General features: G+C 41.5%; 1 protein-coding gene across 4 annotated transcripts in view; it reads right to left on the minus strand.

The window, feature by feature from the left end:
- Positions 1 to 21,939, minus strand: part of PTPRR (protein tyrosine phosphatase receptor type R) — a 240,569-nt gene that overhangs the window by 1,583 nt on the left and 217,047 nt on the right. For all 4 annotated transcript variants that reach the window (XM_047742546.1, XM_047742548.1, XM_047742549.1 and 1 more), the window contains 3 exons: positions 21,105 to 21,215; positions 19,593 to 19,750; positions 15,503 to 15,616 (listed from right to left, as the gene is read on the minus strand). In XM_047742546.1, the coding sequence (XP_047598502.1) occupies positions 15,503 to 15,616; positions 19,593 to 19,750; positions 21,105 to 21,215 (383 nt within the window). The remainder of the gene's footprint in view (positions 1 to 15,502; positions 15,617 to 19,592; positions 19,751 to 21,104; positions 21,216 to 21,939) is intronic.

The following is a 21,939-nucleotide window of genomic DNA, read 5'->3' on the forward strand; positions in this document are numbered from 1 at the left end:
TTAAAATTATCCTTAAGCATTCTATGGTTTTAATGTTATTATAAATATTGGTTTTGATTTTACCTTTAATCGTTCATTGCTACGAAATAAAAACCTTTGTTGTTTCAGTTTTCTCCTCTGTTAAAGTGGGATAACAACGGTACCTATTGCCAGGATTCCTGGCAGGTGTTAAAGGAATTCACGGACCCGAAGTGTCGGTATTGGGTGTCTCTCATTCATCTCATATTAAAATGGTTTATGCACTTGGTTTAAAAATTGAAGTTGGTTTACCAACCAAAACTCAGCTGTGAAGTGTTGCTCTTTGTACAAGTAAAAAGAACAACGATCCGGGAATGGTCTATTTGAGTATGTGATAGGGAAACGGCCTTAGTCTTTTTTTTTTTTTAATTATTTTCATTAACTTATAATGTATTATTTGCTCCAGGGGTACAGGTCTGTGAATCGTCAGGCTTACACATTTCACAGCACTCACCACATCACATCCCCTTCCCAATGTCCATCACCCAACCGCCCAGCCTTAGTCTTTAGGTGTGGTATGCTGGGTATCCAAACACAATAGTGGGTGGGCCCTTAAATGAGTTGGGGAAAAAGGAATGGACTCTTGCTTTTTTCCTCTTTGTTATCATCATTATCATCATTATCATCACTGGTTACTCAGAGGTACCTTTTGTTACTGGATTAATAGAAGGCCGCTCCTCATTCCACATTTGTAGATAAAGTAAATATATCATATTTTGCTCTTTATAATAAGGGTTATTTACTTGGCAAAGCTACCCACAGTGGTATAAATGTTACTTACAGCTCGTGCTCACTGCGTAACTGAAACACTATTAGGAGTCTCTGTGACTGTGTGATTCTACAACTCATTTTGAAATTACGTTTTGGCCACTTCTCCCTAGTGGTTGTTGCTATCATTCAAAATAATTCTTTCTAGACCATGTAAGCACTCAACTTAAAAACAAGATAGTTTCGCTGGAACGTGATTTCTGGTTGACGGTAATAATTAAGACTGAGCTTATGTTTGTCAACCTCTATAAATATAAGCTTACAAGATATTAAGATATTAAGCCTTCACCCTTCTAAACTAAGCAGAGATGTTAAGTTAGTAAGATTTCATCCTTCCAAATTGAACTAAGCAGCCTGACATGATGCCACAGTGATGTGTTTGGCAAGGAAAAAAGGTAAATTTTAGGGACAGCAACTTAATGGCAGAAGTATTCATCAGTCTTTTCCCCCACAACTAGACATTTTGTTGTACTCAAGGCAACTTTCTGGCTCATGTGTTCCTTGGTCACGAGTTGGCAACTTATGGTGGCAGTTCTTCTTAGCTGGATGGGAACTTCTGAGCACACCTAAAACCACAGTAGGTGTCCAAAAGATGCAGGCTTTGACTGTGAATCTTACGAGATCCAGCCACAGAAAATATTAGGGCAGCTCGAGGGAGCTGGCCTCACAAAGCTCAGAGAACCATCTTTGGTTCTTTAGGTCTTCCCCTTTGAATTGCTAATGGTACGAGAAGCCTTATACGTGCTCCATCTCCTGGACTCTAGGCTCTGAATTCCCTCACCAGTTACTTCACTTTGAAGTAAACTCTTGCCTTTCTTGTCTCTTCTGGTGGGCACTGGTATTTATGTGTCTAGCTGGTGCATGAACAAAGACATAGCCCAAGCTTTCATACCCATGTGACCCCCAAATGGGTCACCGGTGTATTTTCTTCCTTGGAGTATATTTTCTCTGACGTTCTGTTACCTACCTCAAGGGTGTTTCACCCAACAAAGATGGGGAAAACAGGGAAACAAACCTATCAGTTGTAGGCTAGCAAAATTCTTGGGAGTCTGAAGGCTTATGGAAGGTGTGTGAGAAATTGTTACTTTCCACATCATTTGGAAAGAATTGGCACCAGAAGGATCCTCAGAGAGAAGGATCCCCAGGGATCATTTATCCCAATCACCAGCACAGTGCAGCCTTTCCAGGAGGGAGCAGTCTACGAGGCGGGTGGTTAGCTGCTTTTCGCTGGGATGCTCAGTGGGGAGGCGATGTCCCATAAGAAAAGCAGCTTTTCCCCAAGTTGCAGGAAAGCTTCTGAGGGGATCAAAATGAATCTGCTCCTTTCTAACTGTCACCTCATTGGTCGAACTGAAATAACGCCCCCCCCTACCAAAAAGTCTAAAGGCTCCTCTCGTAGTCACACAAGAGCTTTCTAAATGCTGGAAAACAACCATCAAAGTCCTATAATCTTTTCTTCTCTAGACTAAACATCCTGTGGCCCTTCAAAATTTCTATAAAGCTTGGTTTCCCGGTCACTCACCAATCTCGTCTCCCTCTTCTGTAGGCCGTTTTATCAAAGAGGACCTTCTCAGAGTGTTGTGTCTACTTCCTACAGGGTCTAGTCAGTGGGAACACTGTCTCCTTTGGGCTGCCTGTCATAGGCCAATGCGTCTGCATTTGCAGGTACATCAGATGACAAGATGTCACTGTGCCTGCCTAGAGCCCAGGAAGCATTTTTAGGATATTAAGTGAAGGTTTGGGCTAATGAAAAAGCCTGCAGGATTTGTGTGTGTGTGTGTGTGTGTGTGTGTGTGTGTGTGTGTGTGTGTGTGTGTGAAAATGACAGTTTGCTCTTGCCTGTATTTAAGCTACTGAATTTTTGAAACTAAATGCAGGATTTTTGTTCATTCTTATTAATTTCAACTTGGTTTCAGCACGAAGCTCCTAATTATTATCACCACTATTTCTATCATTCCATATGTTAGCTTTTCATTTCTCACTCCCAACTTTGTGTCTTCCAGATATGTAATAGGCACGTCTTACTTCTTTTTAACTGTCATTTATAATGGAGTAGAAAAAGAGAGGGCCAAGGTGAGGTCTTTATTGTAAGTAATTGGTATCATGTTATACACTGTCTATCCCTTTCCAAAATTATTTCCAACTAGGTGGTAGAGGTCCTTTAAGGGCAGGCATGATGTCACAGTCTTCTCAGATGAGCAACAGTAACAACAGCTTACTAGTCCTAAGTAAATACCTGCCGTGTAAATTACCCAGGCCATGCTAGTTTCATCTCATATGAAAGCAAATAAACTCTGGGCTAAAATAAGGCAAGAGGCATTACAGGATGCATTCACTGGAGTCTGGTTCAAATTCAGGGACTTGTTACAATCCTCTCTGAAACTATTTAGTAAATGTCTAATTTTATATATTGGTATCTACTTTACTAGGTGGATCTTTGTAAAAACAGATTTTAAACAGTCTTTTTATTGGCTGGCCATGGTGAAAAAGACCCCCCAACGCTGATACAGTTGCTGTATACAAAATTCAGTTATATGATAAATGAATTACGTCAGATTATATGGAACCCTCAGGAGAGCCCTCTCATAATTCAACCCCAGGACCTCTCTGACTTGGTCCCTTGGTACCTTTCAGGTCAGACCGGGCTCCGTGGACTTGCCAAAGTCCAGATCCATATCACTGATGTAAAGTTGGTAACGCAAGCTGGTCTTTGAACAGAAGAAGCAGGGATGCTCTTTTTATTGCTTTTAAAAACCATCCTCCAACTCCCTTTTAAAGAGCAGGCACTAAAATAAACTTTGACCTCCAACAGATCATAGTTTAAATTGAACCTAGGTTGATTTTAAAAGATTTCCACGCCGATCAAGATGACACTTCAATGGAGAAGGCCTATGGGGCCCAAAATAGATGGACCACCATGAGTCAGACAGCACGCACCAACATTACTCAATACGTTATAGGAAAGTATCGTCTCCTGGAGAATCCTTTAGGTACGAAGCTGTTTCCCAGAGTTCCAGATTTCCCAGACCAAAAAGAAACAAGATATGCTTGTCCAATACCTTCTGCCGAGCAGGAATGAGTTTATAAAAAAAAATGTTTTGAAAAAACTATAGGTCAAGGGGACCCAGTGAGTTATAAGAGTGATCGTGGCTGTGACAGGTTTGGAATGCCAAGGTGTTGGGTTCATCCCCAGTAGGGACCAAAGGGGGTTAAGAGAGAAAAAGACACCGTATACCGCTGTCCAAACAAATCCCTTCTCCAACACTTACTAGCTGCTTTACCTTACTACAAAACCTTTGCAGAATTCCGTTTTCTTGTCTGCGAAATGATGAGGTAGTAACATAATGGTTCCTACTTTAGAGCACTGCTGTGAGCAAGGATGGGGACCATCCATTTAAAATGCTTGTTACACAGCCCAGCACATTCAGACACCACACTGCTGACTGTTGCTATGGTTCTGGTTACACTTTGATGCTATCTGGTTGGACAGGACTGCCTGGAAGGCTAAGGGATGGGGCCTCTGAAGGCCTTGGAGAACTGAGAACACACTTGGCAGAGGACAGAATATTGCTCTGCTGGGGCAAGCCTAGGTGGAAAGATCCAAATACGTCTCTAAATATTACCCGGCCTAGAAGTCTGCAACAGCGGAGGCAGGTGATGTCATGGACAGAAGTGGGCTTGGAGTCTGACAGATTCAAGTCTGAATCCTTGCTTTTGAACCAACTTGCTATAAGATTTTGGACAAATCATTTAATCCTTCCCAGCTGGGGTTTCCTCACTTATAAAATGACATTAATGCCAAACCCTGTCATTGTGAGGATTAAATGAGTCAGGCCATATCAATGTCTAGACAAAAGGCTCCCACAGAATTCTTTTGTTTTTTTTTTAAGTTTTTTTTTTTTTAGATTTTATTTACTTATATGCCAAAAATAGAGAGCACAAGCAGGGCAAGCAGAAGGAGAGAGAGAAGCAGGCTCCCCACTGAGAAAGGAGCCAGATGTGGGGCTCTATCTGACGACCCTGGGATCATGACCTAAACCAAAGGCAGACACTCAACCAATAGACATGCCGCAACCAACTCAGCTACCCAGGTGTCCCGCTTCACAGAATTCTTAAAAGCCTAAGGTTCTGCTTGGTCCCTGAGGCCATGGCAGGGTGGAAGAGGTTGGATTTTAGGAATAGCTTCTAATCCCAGTCTTGACCAAGACAGTAGTGCCTCTTATTTTATGTCATTTATTTTTTAAGATTTATTTATTTATTTATTTTGGGGGGGAGAGAGAGAGAGAAAAAACACTCATGAACATGGGGTGGGGGAGGGGCAGCGGGGGAGAAAGAGCACAGACCCTGACTCAAGGCTTGATCTCAGACCCTGAGATCATAACATGAGCTGAAATCAAGAGCCAGGTGCTGAACAGACTGAGCCACCCAGGAGCCCCTATTTTATGTATATTTTAATTTTTTTTTTTTTATGTTGGTGTTCTGTGGAAGATTTTGTCTTCTCAGTATTTTGTTGCCTGTTGTTCATGAGAAGTTTGAAAGCCACTGGCCTGCCAAACGGTATTTACCTAGTAAGATTTCAAGTTTTGCAAGTTTAAAAAAATTTTTTTTAATTAATATGTATTTTTAATTTTTTTATTTAGAGAGAGAGAGTGTTCACGTGAGTAGGGAAGGGCAGAGAGAGAAGGAGAGAGAATCTTAAGCAGGCTCCTTGCTCAGCGGGAGCCAGACGTGGGGCTCAACTGATCTCATGATCCTGAGATCATGACCTGAGCCAAAATTGAGTCAGACGCTTAACTGACGGAGTCTCCAAGTTTCGCAAGACTGAAATGAGAATCCATAAAATGCTTAGCACAGTGATTGTTATGTAGTGAGTACTTACATAAATACTACACATTTTTTTTCTTATTCTTTTGGTAAGTGTTTGGCTAACCTGATGCCTAGAATGATCACACACCTGATTTATTTGGGACAGTCCTGGTTCACTCTTGTCGTCCTGTGTAACTATTAATAGAGCCACCCTTCACTTCCAGAGGGTGCCTTGCTATGGATGGTAAGTTTTTTGTTCACCCTAATTCTGCCCTGTCCCATGTCATGGAAGAAAGTCATTCCCCCTCACTATACAAGTGGTGTTGGCAGCAAGGCTCTGATCTCTCGGTGGCCACAGAATATGAACACACTATTTGGCGAGGCCAGAGAGGATTCAGATATACCGCTCTTCTAGAAGTGTCAGATATCTCCTATCACATTAGCCTGACCAAACGCAAAAAAAATCAGTGTCTTCTGTCTCCATGCCGGGAAGCACGTAGCTTTGTCAGCTGGGGGTGGACTCACACTAGAAGGAAAAGAAATGTAGTTTTTTCCTTTCGCTACTTGGGAGGGTGTGTTGAAAAAAGCCCTCCAGATGCCCAGGAGAGAGATTTGGTTTTTAACATGTTAAAATTGTGACCTTTTGTGACTATTAACTCACACATACAGACAGCAACAGCCTTTCCTGCTGCCCCGCCCAGCCCGTATCCGGTCTAATCAGTAGACAGAAGAAATTCTACAGCGGTGACTCACTTCTGGGCTAACAATGGAACTTACGCTCCTTGGCTTTTTATTATTTTTGAATCTGGAATTCTTTTGGTAAAGTTTGGTACAGTAAATTTAGAACAAAAGGTGTGGATGTTAATGTGCCTCATGGGTAAAGCTTCAACAGCTTGGGCGTGAGTCAAGCCAGGCTAATGTCTGCCGCTGAAACTCAGGTGTCTTGAGCAAAGGTTTTCCCCTGGTCTTTATATAGATGTCATATGAAAGAGGGAGAATTTAAACATAAGTGTTCTGACTCATTGTGACCAGGTACTCTGAACACAGACACTTTCTCTGGAATAGCTGTGTTCCACAGTATTTATAAGGCATAAAACCAGACAGATCCAATGATAATCCAATCATATTGGATTTTTTGAATTTTTTGAAAGCATATTTTGAATTCCATTTTTTCCCCTGAAAATTAACCAATTTTCTTCTGAACACCCAGGTTAACACTCAATTAACTCCAAGGTGAAAAGAAGGAAAAGGTTGTCCCGGCAACCACTTGGAAGATTCATTTGGCATAATCTGTTTTATAAGAGGACCTCTTGTTATGGTCTCAGGAACTGTGATGTCAAGCAAATAAGCCCATACCAATTTCTGGGGCTTTATTCTTAAGTTTCCTTAAAAGAACGAAATGACAATGTTTAATTTCTGATCTTCAAATGAGATCTTTGGAATTCACTAATTAAGGGGATCTTTGCAATGAGTTGGGAATGCAGGGAGATATGGATAAATGTTAAGGGGAGAGCTGATAAAAATTATACCAACAGGTGGAAATTTTAGCTTTGGAGTTATTTTAAACAAGTGTTGGAAACAAAGAATACTTTGGGGACACACATTAGCCTAGAAAACTGATGGCTTACATATGCCTCCTCTTGGATTGTTATAGTTAAAAAAAAGAGAGAGAAAAATCATCACACTGGAGTGATTAATCAAAACATTTAAACAATGATATGACGCACATTGGAAGCATTTTTCTATCCTGTCTGGGAAACCACAAGCAAGGTCTTTGGATGTAATTCCAATTTAGGCCTCCAAGGTAAGGATGTACAAAGACAACAGCAGATTTCACCAGTGACTCTCTAGAAGGAGGATTAGACAGATTGTTTCCTGTTTCTGGGGAAGAAAAAAAAAAAGGGAAAGAAAAAAGCCTTGGGACTGCATAGTATTTTATGTGCTTCACTTCCCAAATTCTGTTTTCAAGTTCTTCCAGGGTCCAAAGGTGCCAAGCAAGATTAAAAGAAATCTGATGGGAAGAAATTGTCTGAGGTCAACCTCCCAGGGAATGCATTCCTTTCATCCCTGCCTAGATGTCTTCTGATGGCCACATATTGTTCTTTAGTCATTCTCTATATGCCTGGAAGGCATTTTTTGAGTTTCCTGGGCCACTTTATTATGATGGATTATTATTATTTTTTGAAGGGACAGGTGTGTCTTTCATATTCAGTGTATAAATGACTTTCTGTCACTATTTCATACTGCACAACCCTGGCACACAGAAGCCTAAATGATTCTTTTGTAGCAGGAGCTAAATATGGTAAAAGCTCATTGGTTTTGCTTTAACAGCAACAAGGGTTATTAGTTAGATGGGATAGTCATAACAATGTCGTGATGTTTAAGATTAAGAGATTTAAGGAGCTCCCGAGTGGTGCAGTTGCTAAGTATCCTAGGTTCTTGGTTTCGGCTCAGGTCGTGATCTCAGGGTCATGAGATCGAGCCCCCCAGTTGGGCTCCATGTTCAGTGCGGAGTCTGCTTGAGACTCTCTCTCCCTCTCATTCTGCCCCTCCCTGCTGTGTGCTTTCTCTCTCTAAAATAAATGAATTTAAAAAAGAAAAGATTAGAAGATTTAAGCCAGGTATGAAAGGTCTCAGTAATAAAACATGATTACACTGGGTTCAGTTTAGTGGCAATGTTCTAGGTCCTTTTATTTTTTCACCATAATTCTTGAAAACTGTTGACCTATGTATGTATGGTAACCTTCCATTAATAGGAAAACATGATTGAACAAAAATATCCTTTTTTGTCATGCTGGCCAATAGAAAGTTCATTGTATTTATCATATGCAGCTATTAATAATAGTCTAAGCTGAAACCACCAGAGATAAGCCATTTTCCCTGGTTTATACAGCAACTAGTTCAGGGTCATTGTCAAAGGCAGGGCTAGAATGGGAACCTCCTCTCAAATTGTATGTAACCGAATTCAGTCTCCTACTCCAGAAAACAACAGTGTTTTGGGAACCAAACAAATTCAGAATTCAGCCAATCTCATTAGAGCAAAACTGGAAGTTCAGTTCAGAATGTCTAAAGAACCCCTAAAGAGTCAAAATTCATTATGTGACTTTGGGCACATCATTCAGTCCTTTTAGACGTAGGATTCCCCCTGAAGAATGAGAGACTTATATGATATTCCACCAGATACCCGCCCCCCCCTTTTTAAAGATTTTACTTATTTATTTGACAGAGAGACACAGTGAGAGGAGGAACACAAGCAGGGGGACTAGGAGAGGGAAAGCAGGCTTCCCGCTGAGCAGGGAGCCCAATGCGGGGCTTGATCCCAGGACACTGGAATCATGACCTGAGCTGAAGGCAGACGCTTAACAAGTGAGCCACCCAGGTGCCCCTCGACCAGAGATCTCTTTTAAACCATCCCCTTCCTAGTATGTGTCTGGCAAGTGCTTTGATTGTCTGTTATTGCCATTCCATTGTTCTCTACAGAAATAAAGTTCAAAGACTCAAAGAACACAATAGCTGAGAGAGGTTTTAGAGAGTCAGATGATCACTTCCTAATCACTGAAGCCCAAGATGGAAAACGCATCTTATTGGAGGGGTCCTCGAATCCACCTGTGCTCCTAGCCTTATCAGTAGACCAAATAAATACACACACATATGCATCACTAATTTTCAAATGCACGTAGGTACTGTTTTGAATCACAGAATGAAAGTTAATTTATAAGCGTTAATGGCTTCAAAATACAGTTATCAAGTTGAAGTCCATAAAATATTTTACTCTTAAAAAAGGGGGTCCTCATACCAGAAGAGGTTGGGCGACCACAGATATGCCCCATTTCTCCTTTTACATATGTAGACAGAAGACCCAGAATGGAGTCACACATGGACTTAAGGCACAGCCAGGATTAGCACCAAGCTTTGACCTCTGGTCCAGCGACCTCCAGTACCTCGTACTCTAGTGGCTGCTTGCTTCCTAGTCCCATCAGCCAGCTGCTTGGTCCCAACTGCCTGCTACCTACTTCATCTTTTAATTAAAAATGAAAGCTATGGGAATGAAGGAATGATCCTTTAATGCACTTCTAAATAAAACACTTGTGGGTGCCTTGCACTGAATTTGAACTCCTACTTGGAAAAAAAGAAATCCTAATTTAGTTCAAAATATGCTCAAAAGTATTATTAAAAGGAGAATCACAGACATGTGGATCTACAGTGAGAACTGTAGCCTCTATTAATAGAAGTTGCCCTGAAGCCAATAAAAATAACATGTTGCCAGAGAATGAGGAATCCACCAAATGGCCTCGTCATTGTTGTTACAGTGGAAACATCCATTCAGCGTAATACTCATCTCTAAACCAGACCATCTGAACTTATTGCTAAAATGCAGATTTATGATCTGAGTAAAAATTGTCTGCTTTTGTCATGTTGAATAACAGTAATCAGGCATTGTAACTTATTATTATTATTATTTGGAATCAGGTTTTTTATTTTAAAGATTTTATTTCTTATTTGACAGAGAGAGACACGGCGAGAGGGCACACAAGCAGGGGGAGTGGGAGAGGGAGAAGCAGGCTTCCCACTGAGCAGGGAGCCCAATGTGGGGTTTGATCCCAGAGTCCTGGGATCGTGACCTGAGCTGAAGGCAGATGTTTAATGACTGATGCACCCAGGTGCCCCAAGGAATCTATCCTTCTATGCCGAGGTGCCTGATGCATGTACAGTAATAAGCATTTAGGAAATGTTTGTTGAATGAATGCATGCACACATGATTCAGGAACACTGCTCTAAGCAGAGACGTTGGGTGCCCCCTCCACAGGACACACGACACAGGAATCAGGCCCATATGTAAACACTCATCCTAAAAACATCCCACCTCAGGGTCCACTTCATGGGCTTGTGATGGGCTGGGTCACACTACCCCCTCTCCCATGCTAAGAAGGACCTTGCCCTTGGGTTAATGCTCTGCTGTCACTATCTTGAAATTCTTAATAACTTTTTTTAACAGGAGCCCCACATTTTCATATTGCAGTGGGCCCTAGTAGCTCATCTCACCCAAGGAATTCTTGTTAGAGTTCTTCTGCTTCCTCTCCACGCCCCTCACCTTCCCAGTGCCCTCAGCTCTCTACCAGTCCTTGCAGAGTCTCAGGTGTGCACAACTTTGGGGCCCTCTCTCCAAGTCCCCTTTGTCAAAACCCAAGTTCTGAATGTATTCCTAATGCATGGAGTTTCATTTACTCTAGCCTCCCCACTCTAACCGGAAGGGACAGATCACCTTGTTTAGACTAAAGAGTTAATAGCTGAGAAAGTGTAAGGTGTTACCTTCACCTTCTTTCTCCACGTTCAATGAACTTTAAACAAGAATGATTCTTTTCGTCAAGGACTGGCTCTCTAATAGCCGTATTTCAGACATTCACCATACACAGATATTTTAGGCATCCTCCATAGACAGATATTTCAGGATAAGGCATCTTGCTATGTTCCTCAAATGATACTCTTAAGGCAACTGCTGACAGTACCACTCTGTCTCTTCATGAAATAGCTCTCATTCATACTTGACATTATTTTCTAAAAATTACGGTATCGTTGCATTTTTTTAATTGGCAAAGCGTTCACAAAAAGATATGTCTGTCAAGCAGTTTTGCGATAAACATATTTGGAAAGACTGTTTACTTTCATCTGTGATGACCACACTCTTTGGGTTAGAAATTGGAAGTCCTGGGTTCCAAAGAGGTCTCCTTTGCCAGCTTTTTAGCTACATGATCTTGGACAAGTTCCTTGACAATCCTAAATTCTTTGTTTCCTTATTTAAAACAAACAGAGCCAAAGAACACCTCTGTTCCTACTTTTGGGTTCATCTTGGGAGTTAAATGAGACTTGTGAGACATGTGCTTTAAAGGCCATTGCAGGGAGGCCATGATTATGAAATCAACTTCCAAGTGTCAATACTGCATTCTGGAATGTCCGAAGACAGATCCAGGACTGAAGGTGAGGGTGACCACAGGGACTAGGGCTGGGGACAAGGTCTGAAGAACTAATGAAGAATGAATAAGTTACAAGAGCAGAGAGGTGGGCGATCAGATTTTCTGGGGCCTGTTTTCTTTTACTGGCATGAGTTGAGGATGTGGTCAAAGGCAGCAATCACCTACAAATTGGAATTTTCACGGTGAAATATGACAGGAAAAAAAAAATTAGAAACTGAAGCAAGAGGCAAGAAGCCTGGGGGAAAAGAAGTTGGATGAGGTGAAGGAAAGGAGGAAGTGTTTCTGTCTTGCTTTTCATAATAACTAGGGGGAGTGCATAGCAGAAGGAAGAGACCAAAAAAAAAAAAAAAAAAAAAATCTGTGTTGATCCCGTGAAGGCAGGCAGGCAGGCAAAGGAAAGCCGTTTCAAGGAAGGCTTTAAAGAGAGGATCCACTTCATAAACAACAGAAGCAGCTGCTCAGAAAGAATGTATGTAGAAGAGATGTTGATTAATGACTCAGTGAAAATGATTTCCAGACACGTCTTGGCAGTAATTCAAATCCAGGGGGGTAGGGAGCCGTCAGATCAGCAGAGAGGTTTTGATATGTTTTGGAGATCCTATCGGGAATAAAAAGACAAGCCTTGTGGGGAGACCTTGGTGGTGATGGAAGGCCAAGGCTAAAATATCTGACCGTTTGCTTTAGGAAGGAAGGAGCCGATAGAGGAGGCATTGTGATATGGTTTAAAAAATGTATTTGTGATTCCATTCAGAGCTAGAGGACAATCTGGCAGACCTGACAGGGGAATGTGGCTGGGAAGGGGAAGCCAAGGGGGACGTCAGGCTGTAAGAGCAGGTGGGGGATGTGGGAGATGCGGGGAGGGTGAACAGGCAAGATTGAAGAATTAAAAAGCCAAAAAAAAAAAAAAAAAGAGCAAACCAAACCCATTTTTTCCCTAGGTGTTGCTCCAAATAGGGTCAGGAATGTTGTTGGTCATCCAGGTTCGGGGTGAGCCTAGACCACGGAGGGGCCTGGTGCTCGTGGAGTTTCAGCACTAGCTATAAGAGAGAGGGCGCAGGGGTATGGACCAAAGTCCCTGAGGAGTTTGGGGTCCTGTGCAGGAGGCTTGTGTATGGAAGCACAAAGAAGAGGAGATTGAGGTCACTGTGGGAGCAGGTCCAGGCTGACTCGGTGCGGTCCTTTACCCTCCGATGCAAGTCCCACTTCGGATGAAGGGAGGCCCCACATCTGGAGTGAAAGTCCAGACTCTATTCCAGCAGGACAGAAAGACAGTTCTGGATGGAAGGACACTAGGACAGTAATTGCAGGAGAAGGAGAAGAGATCACTGGAGGTGATCTTATGTACAGAAAGAAAATATTTTTGGAAGCAGTTACATGTGGCGTATGGAAAGGGGAGAAGTGGGAGGGGTAGAGAGAGTATTAGAAACACGGGCTAAGCATTCTACTAAGTACGTCCTGGAGGTAATTTCATCTCTCTACTGCCATAGCCCCAAGATGTACATGTAAGAATACGTATTGCTTCCAGTTTATAGACGCATGTTTAGGTTTCTTGCTACATATATCGAAAAAAACCAGTGGGTAAACTTGACCACATGTTTACTGTGTGCCAGGAATTTATAGATTATCTCTTCCTCCTTACAACAATAGCAAATAGATACAAGTATGACTTCCATCTTCCAGCCAAGAAAGCCTGGACATGGGGGTGTCTTAGAACTTGCTGAAGTCCACACAACCAGGAAAGGGAAGCTGCCATGAGGCTCACCCAGGCTCTGTGTTCCCAGAGGCCACTGGGGTAACTATGGCAATGAACAGCTGCTGAGAAGCCAGTCAAAACTGAGAGAAAAAGAGACAGAAGATACACCGACAAAGACTTAGAAGCCATTCCTGAAGAAGAGAAAAGACAGCAGGGCCAGGGAAAGGAAGACCTCATCTGGACAGAGGGATTTGAAAGTTTAATTTTTAGAGATAGGAGAAAATGTTTGGTAATTTTAGTAACAATGAAGACAATAAAAACACGGTACATTAACTGAAGCTTTACTATGTGACAGATCCTGTTCTAAGTGGCATATATGAAAGAATAGAGATGAACTGAATTTTTAGACCAATCCTGTGTCTCTTCTATTGAAATCCCAAGATGTAGCACATAGTAGGTGCTCAATGAATATTTGTTGGATGAATCTTTAAGGGTAACCATCTACACTTTTTAGAATCTTTGGGCTCCAGGGCTGAAGTCCAAAAGACTCAGCTCCCATGGCCTCCTTGTTTTCTCACTCCATAGCATTTATCTGTGTCTGAAATTATCCTGCTTTCTTCTTTCCTTTTTTATTATCTGTCTGTCTCTCTCTCTGCATAAGCATGTAAACCCTGGGAGAGCCAAGACTCACTCATCTTGTTCAGTGCTATACTTGTAGCGTCCGGAACAATGCTTTAGGCATAGGAGGCAATTAATAACCATTTGCTGCATGAATGAAAGAAGAGAACCCACTATTCCAGCCTTTCCAAAAAACTCCTGAATTCCAGAGCAGAGAGGCTGGCTGCCCAGTAATGAGGATGCAGCATCTTTTCTTGTGCCGTTTTCAAAGAGCATCTGTTTACTTTCTATACCACTGACTCAACTGAGAGGCTTAGTTGTGGAGAAGGGAAGACGAGAAGTTTCTGGTTTGCTTTGTTTTCAGCACAGATAAACACAGAACATCACAAAGATGATTGAACCATCTCTGTATGAAAACAACTCTTCCATCTCACACCCATTAGGATGGCTACCATTAAACAACAACAACAAACATGAAATAACAAGTGTTGGCAAAGGTATAGAGGACTTGGAACCCTTGTGCCCTACTGTGGAAGGCAGCATGGCAGTTCCTCAAAAAATTAGAGAGAATTCCTATATGATCCAGCAATCTCGTTTCTGGGAATGTATCTAAAAGGATCTCGACCGCTATTTGTATGCCCACATGCATGATGGGATTATCCACCATAGCCAAAAGGTGGAAGCAACCAAGTTATCTATTGATGGATGAAGGGATTAAAAAAATATGATCTATAAACAAATGGAATATTATTCAGCCTTAAAAAGTAAGGACAGTCTGACACATGCCACCACATGGACGAATCTTGAGGATATTATGTGAAGGAAAATCCCAGGGTCCCGGGGGCCGGAGGGAATAGGAAGTTGTTTAAAGAAACAGAGTTTTGCCAGATGAAAGGAGCTCTGGAGACTGGCCGCGCAACACGTGAAAATACTTAACACCACTAAACTAAACTGTACTGTTAACAATGGTTAAGATAGTAAATTTTTTTATGTGCATCTTTCCCAATTAAAAGAAGTAGATTTAAAAAAAAAAGATGACTCTTGTTAGTGTGACATATGCCTCATTTTATACACTTAAGATCCTAAAGTAAATGATTCAGTGAAGTCATACAAAAATGCAGAGTAAATAAGAAGGAAGAGGGTGTAAGACAAAGAAGGAACAGTATCACCATAAATAACCTGTATTAGAGATGAGGAGGGATTAAACATAAGCTTTTGGTTTTGTACTCTTTTTTTTTTAAAGATTTTATTTATTTACTTGAGAGAGAGAGCATGTGTACATGAGTGGAGTTGGGGGAGGGCAGAGCGGGAGGGAGAAGCATCCTCCTTGCCGAGCAGGGAGCCTGATGCGGGGCTCGATCCCACGACCCTGAGACCATGACCTGAGCTGAAGGCTGATGCTTAACAGACTGAGCCACCCAGGTGCTCCTGGTTTTGCATTTTTGATGGTTGGTGTTGCAAATAACACTTTCTTTAATGGCTTTTGAATGTAAGATATACCTCAGCATTTTACACAGATCTCTCTAGAGATTTAAGACTTTGGAGCCTGCGAGGGTTATGAAGTCAGGCTGATCGGATCATGGCGCTCTGATGTGACATCTCTGGCCCCAGTCCTGCAGACACTCACCTGTCCACACGAAGCTGGCAGACGATGCTTAGCGCATCGACAACTCCTTCTTCTTTCAACTGTCGACAGCCAATGGATGTAGCAATAAAACACCCCGTTCTACCTATCCCTGCACTGGAAAGAAAAGACAAAGAATAAAAAGGTGGAGGAAAAGTAGAAAACATAGAATATATTATTTTATTTATTTAGGTTTTTGAAAAATTTTTAAAATTTTTATTTATTTTTAAAATTTCTTTTCAGTGTTCCAAAATTCATTGGGTTTTTGAAAATTTTAATTCCAGTATGATATTCATCTCCGGGGCACAAGATAGAGATTGGACAATTCCATACAACACCCAGTGCTCCTCGAGACCAGCGTACTCCTTAACCCCCATCGTTTATCTCACCCACCTCCCCCCATGCCTTCCCAAGAGAAAAGATAGTCTTTCAAAAGGGTACATCTAATTCCGAAACAGCAAGCCAGGCTTAGCAACAATGACAAAAGCTCTCAGGCCCAGATGACACACCTGGCCCAGAGCAGCGCTTAAACTTCGATCAGTCATTGAGTTACTTGCTGCAAGGAGAGTTGGGTGGAGGGAGAAAAGAGAAAAAGCCACTGTAATTATTCCACAAAGAATAATGCAGACCTGAATTTAGGGAAGGTATAGGCACTAGAAAGGAGGAGATAGACTTAGACACATCACAAATGTGAATCTGGGGGACGGGAAGAAAGGTACTGCCTATGAGACAGAGGGAAAATTCTAGAAGAAGGGCTGATTTGGGTGCGGGGCAGGTTGTTTTTGGATATACCGATGTTGAAGATTCCACTGAGGGACTGAAGATTCAGCTGGGTTTGGGAGAAGGATGTGGCCAGAGGCACAAGCTTCTGAGTCATTTATATCCAGGTGATAGTTGAATAGAAACGCTATCCTATCCATCCAGGAGTCCTGGAGGGGTTTGCTCATTCATCTGCCCTAGATGGTAAGTCATCACCCTAACAAGCCCTTTAACTCTCCCTCCCCATCCCTCCTCCCTCTCCCTCTCCTCCCACCCCTTAGCAATTTCAACTACTAATAGCCTATATGCAAATTTCTCTCAAATTTCCATCTAAATTCCCTAAGTTTCTTCTAAACTCTAGATTAGCATTCTATCTCTTAGCTGGAACTCTTGATGTTACTATTTTGCACTGGCTTCAGTTCAATGTATCTAAATTCAGTGTATCTGAAACAGAATTAATTATCTTTTCCCTCAATGGCATTACCAGTTAGCCACAAGTTTTCCAGCCTAGGAATCTTGGAGCCATCTCCAACATCTCCCCCCTTTCACCTCCCACATCCAATCTGTTACCAATTCTTGTATTTTCCACCTCTACTGAAGCTTCTGGGATCCATGCTTTCTTTTCTATAAACTGTGCTCACGTTTTCGACATCTCCTTACTTTATGATTAGCAGTGATCTCATTATGGTTGCCAAGTCTTGAGTCTCTTCCTGGACTAATTCACGATATACACAGCTGCTAGGGTCATCTTTCTAAAATAGGGATCTGATCATATTACTCTCTACTCGAAGACTGTAGATGCCTCCCAGTAGTTATGGGTAGTGTCTGAGCTCTCCTCTATGGTGTCCGTGACCTTGCGTAATATGAATGGGACTAACTTTCAAGCTTTTGGTCTTTCTACTGTCCTCCTTGTATCCTTTGTGCCATTTTTGTCATCTACATGAATCACTGCAAAAAATGGCTTTTATTTTCCAACTTTCCTTTCTGTGTTAATGATATTCCTTCCGTCAGAAACTCTCTCATTACCAGCCTTTAAAACCACAAACATTGGTCATTTTTTAAGATCCTGCTCGACATTATTCCAACTCTTAGAAGCTTTCTTCAGTCCTCATGATTTGAATTAATAGTTTCCTTCTCGGCACTCAAATAGCATTTGTTTCTTCTATCTGGCACTTGTTTCTTTTCTTTCTTTCTTTTTCTTTTCTTTTCTTTTTTTTTTTTTTTTAAGATTTTATGTATTCATTTGAGAGACAGAGAGAGAGCACAAACAGGGGAAGAGGTAGAGAGAAAAGCAGACTCTCCACCTCACCGAGCACGAGCTGATGGGAGGCTCGATCCAGGGACCTGGAGTTCAGGACCTGAGCCGAAGGCAGATGCTTAACCATCTGAGCCACCCAGGTGTCCCTCTGCACTTGTTTCTTACTGAATGGGAGTGCAGAGGAATTCAGAGATGGAAAGGGTCCCTTTTAGTTGAAGAGTCTATAAAGAGTTTGTTTCACTAAAGAGATAGGATTTGAACTGTACCCTAAATGACAGGCATTTTGGTCATCGTGAATGAGAGGGAATATTGCATGTATGAGAACGGTGTAAAGAAAGAATTGCTGTAGAGCAGGATATGTGATGTGCAGCAGTGACTAGACTGGCCTGGCCTGAAGAGAAAGTTACCTTAGAGAAATGGTGGGAAACAAGACTGGGCAAGCACACTGGGGCCTGAAAGGATCTTATAGGGAAAGCTAAGAGGTTTGGACTTCGTCCTCTAAGACAGTTGTGCTTTTCTTTTTGCTGTTGTTGTTGAGAATTTGATAAAACTTAGGACTTCAATGACCCCTGTAGTTATCCATAGGCCCAGGGTTAAGATCTTTTGCTCTAGGCAATGGGGTGCCATCGAGAAGTGCTGAGGAGGAATTCCAAATGATGAAGGAGGATTTGGGGAACATCAGGCAAGAGAAGTGGATGGGGTAGCCTGCGCTGGGGGTGGGGCACGGGGAAGTGGGGTGTGTTTGTGCAATTAGCCGACTACTTCTTAAATACATGGATGAGGTCATTAGGGCCTGAACTTGGGTGGTTGGACAGGAAGTGATGATTATGGGAGAAGCTTTGAAGGGAAAGCCAATCTGGTGACTGATTAGATACTGAGGCTGGAGTTGAGAGAAGGGCCAAAGATAACTGTCAACATTAGACGTTGAGTGCTTGGAAAAAAGCTGCTCTTATTCTTAGAAATAGTCATCAGCAGGGGAACTGGTTTTAGAGGGGAAACAGCTCGTTCATTTTAGATATCCTGAGTGTTTTATGATTTTGGGTGGAGGACAGTTCCAGCCCTAAAACATGACCCATTAGGCTGTCTTTCCTCACCCCCAGGCAAAGTTTAGGATAAGGCCTAATGCTAGAAACTGGATAATGACTCCTTTGGATATAAAGATATACAGTGAATTTTATTCTTAATTAAACCACAAAGGTTCAAGGAAGAGGAGGCTAAAGTTACAATGTTAATTATATTTTATTTGTTACAAATATCATCAAAAGCTATCTTGCAAGGCTTATGAGTTTAAACAAAGCAACATAAATTACTTTGACAAAGTACAAAGAGTAAATAAATGACTGGTTATGTAAATTACTTTAAAGTGATTTGCTTTCGTTTGGGCACACTAAAAGGAAAAGGGGAAGGAGGTATTGGTTATGAGAGGAGAGTTTTAAGCTAGATGTTAAGGAAGGGACTGACCTCGGACATCTGTGGCTTTTATCTGCCTAACCTCCAATACCCCATGTTCTGGTAACTACACTTTGTTCTCCTTTTGGTGAACTATCACTTACCCACTTCCCCCTTCATAAATTTATTTTCACCTTTTTTTTTTTTTAAATGAAATCACTTTCAAAGTAGCTGACTGGTTTTTACCATGTTTGATATAATAATACGTGTTCTCAAGATACCATCTCAAGATACCATTCAAGTATTGTTCAATAAAAAAGCCATTGACAATTTTTTAAAAACGTGCCATTCCTCCCATCAAAGAGCCTGAGGAGACTAAACAAATCGAGGTATGTTTCAAGGTCGAGGGCTGAAAAAAGTCTCCTGTTCCCTGAGCCATTGATGTAAAAGTGCTGTTTTCTCTACTGTGTTATCGTTGTTTGCTGAAATGACCTGATACTACTGGACTTCATTTCTACAATGTAGCATCTCAATCAAAAATCAAATATGAAGAAGTGAGCCAATTTCAGTAAATATTGAATTTACCAACAGAGTCACAACCAGGAAGCACCACCCAGCCTCCACCCGTTCGATGGCTTTACGGAGGATGGACTGTTGCTTCGGCAGGAAGGACAGCTCATCCCTTACCTGCAGTGGACGACCACAGGCCCCCGGCCCGTGGAAGCAAGTCTGTCTTCTTCGACATCCAGCATGAGCTGTAGAAGAGGTTGAGCACTGTCTGGAGTCTTGTGATCAGGCCATGAGGTGTACCAGTAATGCTTCACATGCTGGGTGTGACTTCCTTGCTGAAAATAGCAAGAGCCACCAAATGCCTCATTTACTTGTGGAACTAAAAGTCATCCAAACCACAATACTGAGTGCCTTCTATCACTCCCAGCTTGCTGGCAACTTACTTCTGGATGGAAAAAAGACATCTAGGAGATTGCTGAAGTGCCCTTTTCTACCTTGAGAAAACATGACTTTACATACGATGAGATCTTGCCTCTATTCAATGAGAAATGGATATTTACAACTGACAAGACATGTGAAACCTATAATATCTACACGTTTGTGATTTATTGTAATAAACAGAACGGCCGTCGCAAAGGAAGCCAAGAGGGAATTGGAATACGGTGTGCTTCCTGCTCTTTGAACATTCTTGACAAGCGATGATAAACCTATGAACCCACCTAGGAACACTTGATTTTATACTTGGCCCCTACACTTGACTTTCTACATTCATCCCAAATTGCAGTTTATAGCAGCCGTGAGGAGTCCCAGGAATAAAGGAGCTATAAGGAAGGGGTCACTAAATGAGATAAGCTTTGAGGGAGGGTCCATGAACGTCACCAAGTAACCCGGTGCCCAGTGTGGGGGTCCCGGCACGGAGTAGGCACTCGAGGGTATGTATTGAAAAGGGTGCCTTCCTATCTCGAATTGCCCTCTAAAACCCTCAGTGAAGCTCTGCCTCTCCTCTCTGTGATGCTTCTATTCCAGCAGTGAGGCTCTAGACGGGGTTGAGATCTTTGAGATGATTGTTCTCTAGAAGCAAAAATAAGACCATGGCAATGTTCCTCGAATCTGCTGCCCGTGATTTCAATAAGATAACTTTTGTATGATGTAATGTGGTCTGGGGAAAGTCCCCATAAATTACTGTAACTCCACGTTTGGGAAGATCTCATCAACACTTCAGGCTTATCTTGCCTCCCACAGCCACCCACAAACACAGATTTTCTCTTTCATGGTTTCTAGGCCTTACTAAAAGCTGCTTAAACCAAAGGCACGTTAAACAACAACAATAACAACAACCAAAAACAACACCCACCCCCCCAATTGTGGTAAAATCTCCAGTATAAACCTTTAGTTAAAGGCATTTCAAAGGTTAAATCAGGAATGTTTTGCTTATAGAAATTAGAAGATCACAACATTCTACTTAGTGAATTTCCTTAATGCCTGCTTGTATTAAATTAATTATTCCACATACTGAGAGTAGCTGACGACAAAGAAATACATGAGGGGATGATTATCATTTCTCTTTGATCTTGACATTACTTTTTTAAATTGAATCTGTAGTACTTCTTAAGATAAATAATTTCAGAGGAGAAATGTAATCCTGTCATATGATCCACTTTGTAGATAGCGACAGCTACATAATCTTACCTTTAAGACAAGGTTTCGAACAGTGTAGTTGTCACATTCATTTACATTGATGACCAGAACCTCAACTTTCCCATATATTCCTCTCTTTTCTGGCCAGTAAAGCACACATTTCTGGAAGAGGAGAAAAAAAGAACACAGCAGATAGTAATGATTTCACTGGCCTTTGAGTACTTTTCATTGACGTACCTCAATAGTTTTTATTTAATTAATTCTAAAAATATAAAGTATTGATTTTACAAGGCTAGATATGTACTAAAAAACACTGAATTATACATATTAAACAATTGACTTTTATAGTATGTAAATTATATCTCAATAACATTTTAAAAATGAAGTATCAATTTTTACATGTGCCTGTCAAACACTATTGCTACTAACCCCATACAAAACGGGGGGAAAACTTCCCAAAATCTGAAATGAATAATCTTCGACAAAACAGGAAAAAATATTCAGTGGAAAAAAGACAGTCTCTTCAATAAATGGTGCTGGGAAAATTGGACAGCTATATGTAGAAGAATGAAACTCAACCATTCTCTTATGCCACACACAAAGATAAACTCGAAATGGATAAAAGACCGCAATGTGAGACAGAAATCCATCAAAATCCTAGAGGAGAACATAAGCAGTATCCTCTTTGACATTGTCTACTGCAACTTCTTTCAAGATATATCTCCAAAGGCAAAGGAAACAAAATGAACTTTTGGGACTCCGTTAAGATCAAAAGCTTCTGCATAGCAAAGGAAACAGTCAACAAAACAAAGGAAACCCATGGAATGGGAGAAGATATTTGCAAATGACACTACAGACAAGGGGCTGATATCCAAGATCTACAAAG

Source organism: Lutra lutra, chromosome 8, assembly GCF_902655055.1.
Source record: "Lutra lutra chromosome 8, mLutLut1.2, whole genome shotgun sequence".
NCBI lineage: Eukaryota > Metazoa > Chordata > Mammalia > Carnivora > Mustelidae > Lutra > Lutra lutra.